Below are 12,861 nucleotides of genomic sequence, written 5' to 3' on the forward strand. Positions count from 1 at the left end.
ATTTTAAGAAAAAAGAAAAAGAAGAAGACAGCAGGAGAGGAAGAATGAAGGGGAGTAAGTCAGAGGGGGAGACAAACCAGGAGAGATGATGGACTCTGAAAAACAAACTGAGGGTTCTAGAGGGGAGGAGAGTGGGGGGATGGGTTCGCCTGGTGATGGGTATTGAGGAGGGCACGTTCTGCATGGAGCACTGGGTGTTATGAACAAACAATGAATCATGGAACAGTACACCAAAACAAATTATGTAATATATGGTGATTAATATAACAATAAAAAAATTAAAAAAAAATGACACTTAGGTAAATTCTTAAAGCTCTTAGAAATAGTATGCTTCCCTTTCTCCCTAGGGGTCACCTGCCATCTCCTTAACCCTAGGGTACCTGTATCTATGTGTGCGACATAAAACATGCTGATTTGAAATGTGGCACTCTGCCACTCCCATCCCCCTTCCCCTTGCCCAGGCCCTGAGCTGCAGAAGAGATGCCCCTCAGGTTGGTCTGGAGAGCTTCAGCCCATCGTCAGCTATGCATCCATGCTGCCCTACCTAAAGATTCATTACTACTTCGATGGGGCAGACCTTATTTCTGTGCTCAATCCCTCATCAGAGCTTTTGTTAGAATTTCTTCTGGAAGACCCAGAAACTAGAAGGGAGCAGAATTAGTTGCCTTCTCCCCAAGAAAACTCCTGGCTGATCTCTGGGATTGAAGTAAGGAGAGCTGACAGAATCTGGAAAAACAAGGGTGAGGACATGGAAAGGAGGTTTGCGGTAGGATGAGCTTCAGTCCTGTATCTCCAGTCCTTTGTATGTGGATCTGTAATTGTCTTGTGTGCTAGTTCTATTAAGGTTTATATCTATTAGGGCACCTGAATGAGGTTTCTCAATCCCACTTTGCACATTAACTCCAGTTTGGAACGGAGTTATTGCATCCCATTCAGAAATGATTGAATGCACCAAATTTGAACAAGTGGATCTATGACAAGTAGAAAAGGAGCGAGTACCTTATACTTGCTTCCCCATTCCTAGCTGGGCCAATCCGAAGCCATCCCCTGATCTTGATGCACACACATCAGATCATCTTTTCTGATTTCCCCAACGAACAGAACACTTCTGTTTTGGCACAGTGACCAATCAAGCATTGCAAGGCTTCCCCAGCAATGCTGAGAATGATCACAGGATTTTCTCCATAATGATGGATTTTTTGTTAGGCCTTTGTTGTTAGGCCCTGTGCAGATTAGTGGAAGAAGCAAGAGGAAATGACCACCTTTAAACAAGTTTAAAATGATGAGAACAGGGGCGGGAGAAAGAGTGGGAACTTTGAACTAACAGGTAGGACTAGCATTATGGGCCTCCCTAACACCGAGATTCTAGGCCTGCCCACCTTGCAGGGCTGCTCTAACCATGGCTTAGAACTGTAGGTGCAGAAACTCTGGGAAACATCTGATCTATTGTAAGTGTGGAAAGAATGATGGCTTTTAGGATAGACAAAAAATAGCTCTACTGCTTGGTGTGAAGTCCCACTTAGAGGGCACAGAATATCATTCAGCAGGTTCTCCTCCAAGTGCTGGTGCAGAGTTGGTCAGAGAATCCAGCCCAACGAGTCAATCCAGCTTCATACCTTTAGGCCAAAGCTGTCAAAATTGGTATAGACTTGTAATGTCATGTGCTCACAAAGTGACTACAAGTTTTGGAATAGCACTATCCCTTTTAAGTTTCCATTTCCAGCAGCTCCGTTTCATCGTTCAGACTAAGGATATGAGCTAACGCCCATGAAAAAAACAAGTATGTAATTTATACTTGAAATACCTGTGGGCTGACACAGAGGACAGCCTCTGGATATTGGACATGAGAATGAGCATCAGGTCACCTTGCAATGAAGGAATAGCTTTGAGAAATGTCACCTAGAATAAAGAATAAATATATTATAAAGAAATAAATGTGATAACTTTGCAATTTTGCTGAGTCAGGCCCTCAGTGATGCATGTTGCTAAGCAATTTGTGTTGAGTTTCTCCTTGCCACTCATGGGACTCTCTTGAGCTTGGATGAAAGCCATGACAGGTCTGTGGATACAGACATGCAAGTGATTCTTCCCAGCCAACACCAGCAGAGTGTGTGTGGGATTGTCTCTCTCCGAGTACTCTGTTCACACAGTGAGGTCACGCAGTCTTTGGTTCTTGGCTAGCTGCTTCTCCTCATTCTCCACCCCCTTCTGTGTCTTCATGGAGCTTCACTGGGGGTCCTATGCCTGGAGCAGTGATTGGGGACTTGCAGAACCCAGCTGGGTAGAGTTCATAAATTCTTCACAGTCACGCTAGACAGGTGCTGACAGCAGTCACATAGAGACAGACACACACTGCAGAATATTTCCATATTCTTGTTCCTGCAGCTTCCTCCGTGCAGGATGCACAAAGCCATTTCTTAATGGCTATTGGCATTTTCCATCCCCCCAGCTGATACGAGCCTGGTGGACTCTAGTGCTATAAGGCTGAACCCCAGCAAAGCGCTTGCTATGAGCTATGGGAAACATGTAGAGCTGAGAATATTCAGGGACTGTGCTGATGCCACCAGTCCTGTAGAGCCCTGAGGTCTGGGTGGGGGTGTGACAGGATCTAGCCTACTTTCCAGCGTGCACCAGGAGAAGCCAAGGCATGGAGAGAGGAACTGCATATCAGGACACACATGTGTAGATGTGCCTTTTACAGAGACAGAGTACAGTCTATCATCTCAACTCTTTCTGATAGTGAGTGTCAAATGGTATTGCATTTAATCTCAATAAAATTATGTGTTGTTAAGGAATTGTGTGACATGCATATTTGTGAACTCCCTGGATGCCATCCATGAGTTTGGTTCTTTGTGTCTATGCAAGTACTACTTTCTCTTCTAGAAACATTTTGCTCAATCTGCCACAGGTAAAATTCTTAGTTGTTATTTGGAAAACAACCAAAAAAAAAAAAAAAAATACACCCTCTCAGGTACAGCAGTGTCCCTGAACCTAAACTCTTCTATAGGGGCTTCTCTGATCAGTTGGGAATAATTTGAAGCACATTCACCTTTTTAACAAATCTTTTAGAGAACTTTTACTTCCTCCTTTCTTTCTTATTATTTGCAATCATTCACCAAGGAGGGTAACTTCTCAGTTAGCCTCCTCTTCCTTCCAGGAGAATCAGACACACTACTTTGCATACAATAGGTATCAATAAGTGTATGCTAGGAAAGTGTGGAAGAGCAGATGACTCTCCTAACTTCATAGACCCACACATGGAAACTGGAGAGTGCTGGGCAGCATCTTCATTTGCTGTCTTATCCAATACTTGCTTGTGTGTTTCCATGACAGCTGGTGAAGACTACGGGAAACCACAATAACAACTACCAACAAGGATTCATCTTGCTGGGCTCTTCTGATCACCCTCGACTGGAGATAATTCTCTTTGCTTTTGTCTTGGTCTTCTACATCCTGACCCTTGTGGGCAACACTGCCATCATCTTGTTGTCAATCATGGATGCCAGGCTCCACACACCAATGTACTTCTTTCTTGGGAATCTTTCTTTCTTGGACCTCTGTTTTACAACCAGCATTGTCCCCCAGCTGCTGTGGAACCTTTGGGGTCCAGAGAAGACCATCTCCTACCATGGCTGTGTGGCCCAGCTCTATATCTACATGGTGTTGGGCTCAACTGAGTGTGTTCTCCTGGCTGTCATGTCGTATGATTGCTACATGGCCGTCTGCCAGCCGCTGCACTACACTGTGGTCATGCACCCACGTCTCTGACTGCAGCTGGTGACTGTGTCCTGGTTCTGTGGCTTTCTAAACTCATTTGTCATGTGTCCCCAGATAATGCAACTCTCCCAATGTGGGTGCAACAGGCTGGACCACTTTCTGTGTGAGATGCCTGCTCTTATTACCATGTCCTGTGAAGATACCATGTTTGTGGAAGCATTTGCCTTTGCCCTGGGTGTCGCCCTTCTCCTGGTGCCCCTCTGCCTGATCCTCACCTCCTATGGCATGATTGCTGCTGCTGTGCTGAGGATCAAGTCAGCCACTGGGTGCCAGAAAGCATTCAATACCTGCTCTCCCCACCTAACCATGGTCTCCCTTTTCTACGGGACCATCATCTACATGTACCTGCAGCCAGCCAATAGCTATTCCCAAGACCAAGGCAAGTTCCTCACCCTCTCCTACACCATTGTCTCTCCCAGTATCAACCCCTTGATCTACACTCTGAGGAACAAGGATGTAAAGGGGGTGATAAAGAGGCTCCTGAGGGGAGAGAAGGGGGCCAGGGAAGCCTGAGGGAGAGGAATGCTGGGGTGATGGAGGATGTTCTGGAGTCTCTCTATTTGATATGTATGTGACGATGTGGAGAGCAAACTTTCAGAGTAGAGGGAACACAGCTGGGCATGACGATTTTGAGTGTGACCTCATCCCCAGCTCTCTGGATGTGAAGTAGTTTTCTTCAGTTTAAAGGCATCTATTTTAGGAAATCTCTCCTATACTTGCCTTTTATCCATCTTTGGGCTTCATCCACAACTGCAGGGGACCAGGAGCACTAATTCAAAGCACACAGTCTGCAGATTAAGTCATGAGATGTCAAATAAAAATAAGACAACACCAGCAGCCTCCTCTTGGACCTCCTTTATTTATGACTATGGTGGTTTTTCAGAGATGGGCAAAACAACATCAGTCAAATTATAGGACTCTGCCTGGATGTAGGTTGTTTCTTCTTAAGTGAGGAGTTTCCTATTTTTGTTTTTTGTTATTTGGCTTTTTAAATTTTTATTTTAGTTCCAGTTAGTTAACATATGGTGTAATATTAGTTTATGTGTGCAATATAGTGATTCAACAATTCCATACAACACCTGATGCTCATCACAAGTGCATTCCGCATCCCTTATTTAACTTGTCCCCCCCACCTACCCTCCAGTAACCATCACTGTGTTCTCTATAGTCAAGAGTCTTGATTTGCTGCCCCCTCTCTCTGTCACTTTTATCCTTTCTCTTTCTCCTTTTGCTCATTTGCTTTCTTTCTTTCTAAGGGTTTTATTCATTTATTTGAAGGAGAGAGACAGCATGAGAAGGAAGAGGGGTAGAGGGAGAAGGAGAAGCAAACTCCCTGCTGAGTGGGGAGCCAGATACCTCTTGTGATTTTAGCTTCTGTGCATTTAAATTTTGACCTCTTTAGTAGCCATATGTGGCCTTTCTTTATGATTAAAAAAGAACATTTAGGGGCGCTTGGGTGGCTCAGTTGGGTAAGCCTCTGACTCGTGATTTTGGCTCAGGTCATGATGTCAGAGTTATTAGCCCTGCATTGGGCTCCACACTCAGTGGGGAATGTGTTTGAGATTCTCTCCCTCTGCCCCTATCTGCCCCTACCCCCACTCATGCTCACTCTCTCTCTCTAAAGTAAATAAATAAATCTTTAAAAAAAAAGAACATTTAAGTTTCCATTTTAAGCTCAAGAAATCACCCAGGTAGCATCATCTTGGAAATAAAAGATGGAAGAAATTTTGTTTATTGTCCCAAATGCCGGTCCTTTTATCTTTATTCTCTTTGTTGAGGCTCTGTGACATGAAAATCACTAGCAAAGCATCCACACACATGAAATGAGTTTATTTCCTGTTGTACTTTTCATCCCCATGATTTATTTATTTTATAACCGGAGGTTTGTACCTCCTAATCCCCTTGACTTATTTCACCCATTCCCCCCACCAACCTCCCCTCTAGCAACCACCAGTTTGTTCTCTGTATTTATGAATCTGCTTCTGTTTTGTTTGTTCATTTGTTTTGATTTTTAGATTCCACTTACAAATGCAATCCTATGATATTTTCCTTTCTCTGTCTGACCTGCCTTTAATAAAAACAAAAAAGATTCAAAAAACCTTCTCTACTTAGAGCTTGAATAGTAAGATCAACTCTTGCCCACTATGCTTCTCCCTTATTCTTTTTGACACATTAATATTTTCTTTAGTTATTCAAATCCTCTCAGTCAAGTTAAGAAAATATTCCTTTGGCAGTTGTTCCTCTATAATGATTTTTTAAAATTTAATTTAATTTTATTATGTTATATTAGTCACCAAACAGTACATCATTAGTTTTTGATGTGGTGATCCATGATTCATTGTTTTCGTAAAACACCCAGTGCTCCATGCAGTACGTGCCCTCCTTAATACCCATCACTGGTCTAACCCATCCCCCCACCCCCCTCCCCTCTAAAACCCCGTTTGTTTCTCAGAGTGCACAGTCTCTCATGGTTCGTCTCTCCCTCCGACTTCCCCCCCCCTCATATTTCCCTTCCTTCTCCTAATGTCCTCCATGCTATTCCTGATGTTCCACAAATAAGTGAAACCATATGATAATTGACTTTCTCGGTTGACTTATTTCACTGAGCATAATCTCCTCCAGTCCCATCCACGTAGACGTAACAGTTGGGTATTCATCCTTTCTGATGGCTGAGTAATATTCCGTTGTATATACGGACCACATCTTCTTTATCCATTCATCTGTTGAAGGCATCTCGGCTCCTTCCACAGTTTGGCTATTGCAGACATTGCTGCTATGAACATTGGAGTGCATATGGCCCTTCTTTTCACTACATCTGTGTCTTTGGGAAAAATACCCAGGAGTGCAATTGCTGGGTCATAGGGTAGCTCTATTTTTAATTTTCTGAGACACCTCCACTATGAAAGACTATAGACTCTGAAAAATAAACTGAGGGTTTTAGAGGGGAGGGGGGTGGGGAGATGGGTTAGCCTGGTGATGGGTATTAAGGAGGGCACGTACTGCACGGAGCACTGGGTGTTACATGCAAACAATGAATCGTCGAACACTACATCAAAAACTAATGATATAATGTATGGTGATTAACATAACATAATAAAATGAAAACAAAGAAAAAACGGGCAGAAGACATAAACAGACACTTCTCAAAAGAAGACATACAAATGGCTAACAGACACATGAAAAAATGTTCATCATCATTAGCTTCTATGATGATTTTTAATTCTTATTTATTTATTTTTGTTTGTTTATTATTTATTTATTTATTTATTTTTGAGAGAGTGCCTGAGAGAGTTGGGGGAGGGGCAAAGGGAGAGGGAGATAGAGAATCCCAAGCAGGCCCCATGTCCAGCATGGAACTCAACACTGAGATCATGACCTGAGCCAAAATCAAGAGTTGGACACTTAACTGACTGGGCCATCCAGGCACCCCACTCTGTGATGATTATTTTTACCCTTCTCCTTACTTATTCTTTCATATTTCAATGTTTACAAGATAGTAACAAGTGGAATTTATTGAACATTGTCAATGGCACTATGCTAAGCCCTTTTCCTATTTTATCTGAGCTAATATTTATAATAACTCTGAGAAGTAAACACTATTAATATTCTCTAGATAAGAAATCTGAGTCTAAGAGGGTTTAGTATAAGAGGCTTGATTTGGGGTTGAATTCCTGTTTCCTGGATTGGCACTGATATTGTCAAATGATTCTCAGTCAGATCCCAGTGACTCAAGACCAAGAGCATGAGATATGAGAAGGATAGAAGTAGGTTGGTGAGGGAAAACACTCCATTAATACAACCCTCCATGTCTTAACCTTTCAGACTGAAATAACCAGACAGCTTTATCTTATTTATCTCTTCTAAAGTCACTCCATTAAAGACACTTACAACCAACTCCTGTGCAGCAAAGCCAGGGGAAACTGGATGATGCCCCAATGATGGCCTGGAGGCTAAGACCCAGTGCTGCTGCTTGAGGCTGCCCTGTGCTCTCCTGGGCATAAGGGCCTGGGCCAGGGTGCCAGAGGAAAGGGGAGAGGGTTTGGGGAGTAGGGGAGTGGGCCAGTGTGCTGTCCTCACTCATCCTGCCTTTGCCTTCATCTTTGGCAATCTATTTTACCCGGTCTGACATAGGTTTGTTGCCTTCACAACTCCTTTCCCGATTATGCAAAACCCATATGAATTTTGTCCTGAAGACCTATCAATAAGAATCCCTGCAAATTTGTCTCTAATATTTAATTTTTAAAAACAAAAGCTTTGTTGGTGTTTCTAATGTAGGTATGTAATCAAACTTGAGATTCCATTACCAATACTAAGCCATCACCACAGCTTATAACTTTGGCAAATTTGAAAATTCCTCAATAAGCTTTTCAGCACTGACAACATCTGGGTCTTTCTTCTCAAATCAAAGACATTTAATCAATGCCTACTAGCTTGAACCATATTTTTACTGAAGCCACTATTCTTCCTGCAATTGTGGGATCCTCTCACAAGAAAATATGAATCTTTTACATCTCTAAGTGTAGCTACCTGCCCTCTTGATATGAATTTGCTTCGGGACGGTGAAGAAAATAAATTCCAAATATACACTGCTCTCACTGAGCACAGGGCTGATGGATTTGACCTTCTGTCACCTTTAGAAGAAGAAAAACATCAGATTCCAGGAGGATTTGCATATGGAACAGACTCTTAGTCACATGTAGATCTGCAAAGATCAACTTGCATACTATTTAAAATACTTAGAAATTTAAATGAATTATAGTGTCTTTGCAGGTGAGAGCAAAGTATTTTTCTACTATTTCTCCCAAAAGGATGCTTGGCACAGTGATAAATACATAACAAATCCTTTGTAAAATATGTTGATTTATAACAAGAGTAAAGAATGGTATATAAAGCACAAGCCACCTTTATTAGAGCCTACCATTTTATAATTTGAAATTACTATTCATTGCAAATATTTGTGATACTATATCTGATAAACCAAAACTCTGGTCTTGAGAAGATAATTGGGAGTATTAATAATGATTAATAATCATTCATTTATTTAGTCATTTGGCATTTTGTCCACCTTTTCTTATTTAGCTGAGGATCTATGACACGCCACACATGGTGCTGGGACCACGGAGCTACAAATATGAAACGCAAAGAAAAGGACAGTGCAGTCTGACATTGATAATGTGCTATGGGATGAATGTGGGTGGCCACTTCACTTGATTTTTGAAGTTTGGTTTTCTGCAGAAGATGATGGCTGTTCGGTGTTTGAAAGATGAATAAGTTAGAAAGTAAAAGAGTGGAAAGAAGGTGCTGTCGTAAAGAACAAAAAGTATGTGCTAAAGCAAGGACAGGATGGAACCTGTCCTGGGCTCAGCAGTTTGAGGTATTTGGATACAAGATCCCTAAGGGGAAAAGGTTGTGGGTAAATATGCAGGTGTGTACAAGAGCCAGGGCTTTAAACACTCTCAAGTAATACTCAGTTGGGGAACTTGGATTTTATTTTTCTTACAATGGAAAGGAAATTAATGTACTTAGGAAAGAGAGTGACACCAATAGGGTACATTTCAGGTAGATCATTTGCTGCAATTTAAAGCATGACATAGAGAATAAAAAGAGGAAAAACATTTTAATAATCCAAGTGAGAGTTTATAAGAGTTTGATGAAGGAAATGGGTGAAGATGAAACAGAGAAATTGGATTTTGGAGATGTTAGGGGGATAGACTCAGGACTGGGGATCTGACTGGAAATGAGCAATGCACAACTGAGAATACCTTAGATCTAATCCCTGGTGTTAGCTTTGCTTTTCTGGATGTAGAAGGAACACACTGGAGCTGGTGGTTGAAGAGCACAACTTCAGTCACAGCAACTGACAGCATAGTTTTCTCCCAAATAAGAAGGAAGGATCTCAGAAATTATTTTAAGACCAGACACAAAAAATTCCCATAAAAATAACCATGTTAGTCTCATTCTGCCCTTTGAGGAAGGAGCTCCTGGCACAGACAGTCTCACTCTCATCAAGCTTTTGCTCACAGTCCCCCAGCTGTGGAAGTGAGTCATTAAGTTTGGTGTGATCACATCTGAGTCAGGCCCCTGAGCTGACAGTTGCTAGTGGGGTTTCCTTGTGGTCTCCATCAGAATGAGCCACAGGCCCAGGCAGAAGTGATGATAACCCAATGAGAGATCTGTGTCACAAGTCAGCCTGTTTGAAATCTTACTGCACTGGACAAAGTTGGAGACCGTTTGATCCCTTGGGTCCTGCCTCATCTGTCTGACTTAATTCTGTCTGAGAGCAGGAAACTACCTGATGGGTCAGAGGGTCAACAGCTGGTGAATTAAGTCAGTAAACTGTTTAAACTTATTATTTTAAATTACTCACATTGTTTGAATTAATCTTTCCACTCCTCTACTTTGTCACTGGAGACATAACTATGCATAACAATCCAAGCACTGTTTTGCCAGTCCACTCAGGCAAAGGAAATAGGAGGGTTAAGATCATCTAGGTTAAGGGGAGTAAATCGGAGACGAACCATGAACCATGAGAGACGATGGACTCTGAAAAACAAACTGAGGGTTCTAGAGTGGAGGCGGGTGGGGGGATGGGTTAGCCTGGTGATGGGTATTAAAGAGGGCACATTCTGCGTGGAGCACTGGGTGTTATGCACAAACAATGAATCATGGAACACTACATCAAAAACTAATGATGTAATGTATGGTGATTAACAGAACAATAAAAAAATTTAAAGTAAAAAGAAAGATCATCTAGGTTAACAAATGTTTCCCTGAAATATGTTGTCTTAAATTTTCCAGACCATTATTTCTGTTTTTCATATCCTAATGGCCTTGGAAATACTATATTCCAGACAGAAGAATGAATCTAAAATTTGATAATCATTCTTACTTGATAGCTGATGTGGGGAACAAAGGCAAAAGAAAAAAATTAAATTTCCTTACTACTTATAGCCACTGACAGTCCTTGAGACAGGCAGAGTGACATTCCTCTGGGAACTCGTCTGCCTCGATGTTGATACTTTGCTAAGGGCAAAAAACAATCTTAGCTTAACATTTATCTGTCCTCTAGGATCCTGTGAGTCTGTAATGTATGGACATTCTTTTGGAAACTTCCTTTATCTCTACCCCCAAGATACATGTTGGCAATCATCCTCCAAACATATGGCCCACTGATATACATCTGAAGGGTCTCATGACTAAGGTTTTATTAGATGGTAATAAATGACCTTTTCCCAACAATACCTAGCTGCCTCAAGGTCCTGGAAACTTTGCTTCCAAATTCCTTAGAGACTTACACTATCCCTAACCCCATCCCAACTTGAAAGGATACAATAGGCCACCACTCACGACCCCAGTGCAGCTCTTTCTGCCCACAGGTCCTGCCCCCATTCTTTAAAAAAGTCACTTTTTTGCACCAAAGACACCTCAAGAATTCTTTCTTGACCATTTGCTCCAAACCCAACATTTCTACATCAATAGCTTTTCAAATAAGAGTAAAAGAGTCCCTAAAAAAAAACACACACACACACCAAAAAACCAAAAAAACACACAAAACAAAACAAAACAAACCTTATTTGGATTGTTTTAAATTTTATTTTTTAATTTGTAATAAAGTCAAACTGTAATTTTTGTCAAACAGTTCTATGAATTTTATGCACATATATAGATCTATGTAATTACCATCAAGGTCAGAATTTAAAAGTTTTATCACCACCCCAAAACTTCCTTGTCTTATGCCTTGACTGTTTTCCCAAATCTAAACTTTGGCAATCATCATATTTTTGTCTTTTTGAGTTTTGAACAATTTACAAATAAAATGATAAGGTAACTTGGTTGGTTTTAAAATTGGTTTCTTTATGGATAAAGAAGATGTCATATATGTATATATATATATATAATGGAATATTACTCAGCCATCAAAAAGAATGAAATCTTGCCTTTTGCACTAACATGGATGGAACTGGAAGGTATTATGCTGAGTGAAATAAGTCAATAGTGAAAGACAATTATCATATGACTTCACTTATATGTGGAATTTAAGAAACAAAAGAGAGGAGCATAGGAAAAGGGAGGAAAAAATAAAATAAGATGAAAACAGAGAGGGAGACAAACCATGAGAGACTCTTAACTGTAGGGAACAGATTGAGGGTTGCTGGAGGGGAGGTGGGTGGGGGGATGGGGTAACTGGGTGATGGGCATTAAAGAGAGCACGTGATGTGATGAGCACTAGGTGTTGTATGCAACTGATGAATCACTGAATTCTACCTCTGAAACTAATAATACACTATATGTTAATTAATTGAATTTAAATGGTTTTTTAAGAGATTTTATTTATTTTTTGAGAGAGAGAGAGAGAGAGAGCATGAGCAGGGGGAGGGTCAGAGGGAGAAGCAGACTCCCCACTGAGCAGGGATCCCGATGTAGGGACTCGATCCTGAGACTCTGGGATCATGACCTGAGCTGAAGACAGACACTCAACAGACAAAGCCATCCAGGTGCTCCCTGAATTTAAACAAATTAAAAAAAGAAAAGAAAAGGAAAGGAAACAACAGAAAAAGCGAAAAAAAGGTAGACTTCTTTCAATGAGCAGAATGTGTTTGAGAATTGTACAAATTGTTGTGTCAGTACTACATCCTATGTTTTGCTGAGTAGAATTGCATTGTGGGGGGGACACCAGTTTGCTTATCCACTCACTGGCTGAAGGATATTTGGGATGTTTCCAGTGTTGGGTAATTACAAATAGAGCTGCAATAAACTTTCGACTACAGGTGTCCAAAGGAACATAATATTTCATTTCCCAGGGTTAAGTACTCAGGAGTGGGACTACAGGGTTCTAGGGTAAGTATATATTTATTTTAAAAAGGGCAAAACCATTTTCCATAATGGTATGCCATTTTGCATTTTTACAATCAGTGTATAAGAATTCCAGTTGCCCAAGGGGGCGGAGCAAGATGGCGGAGGAGTAGGAGACCTGGATTTCATCTGGTCTCAGGAATTCAGCTGAATAGGGATCAAACCATCTGAACACCTACGAACTCAACAGGAGACGGAAGAAGAGAGTAGCAACAACTCTTTGAACAGAGA

At 41.3% G+C, this 12,861-nt stretch overlaps 1 protein-coding gene across 1 annotated transcript; it reads left to right on the forward strand.

Annotated features, from left to right (window-relative positions):
* The first annotated feature begins 771 nt into the window (after window positions 1–771).
* Window positions 772–4,290, forward strand: LOC113938924 (putative olfactory receptor 2W6). The gene is given in 3 exon segments (XM_035727693.1): window positions 772–802; window positions 2,450–2,571; window positions 3,334–4,290. Coding segments are annotated over 3 exon segments (1,110 nt in total).
* The last annotated feature ends 8,571 nt before the right edge of the window (window positions 4,291–12,861 follow it).

Source organism: Zalophus californianus, chromosome 5 (genome assembly GCF_009762305.2).
Source record: "Zalophus californianus isolate mZalCal1 chromosome 5, mZalCal1.pri.v2, whole genome shotgun sequence".
Classification (NCBI taxonomy): Eukaryota; Metazoa; Chordata; class Mammalia; order Carnivora; family Otariidae; genus Zalophus; species Zalophus californianus.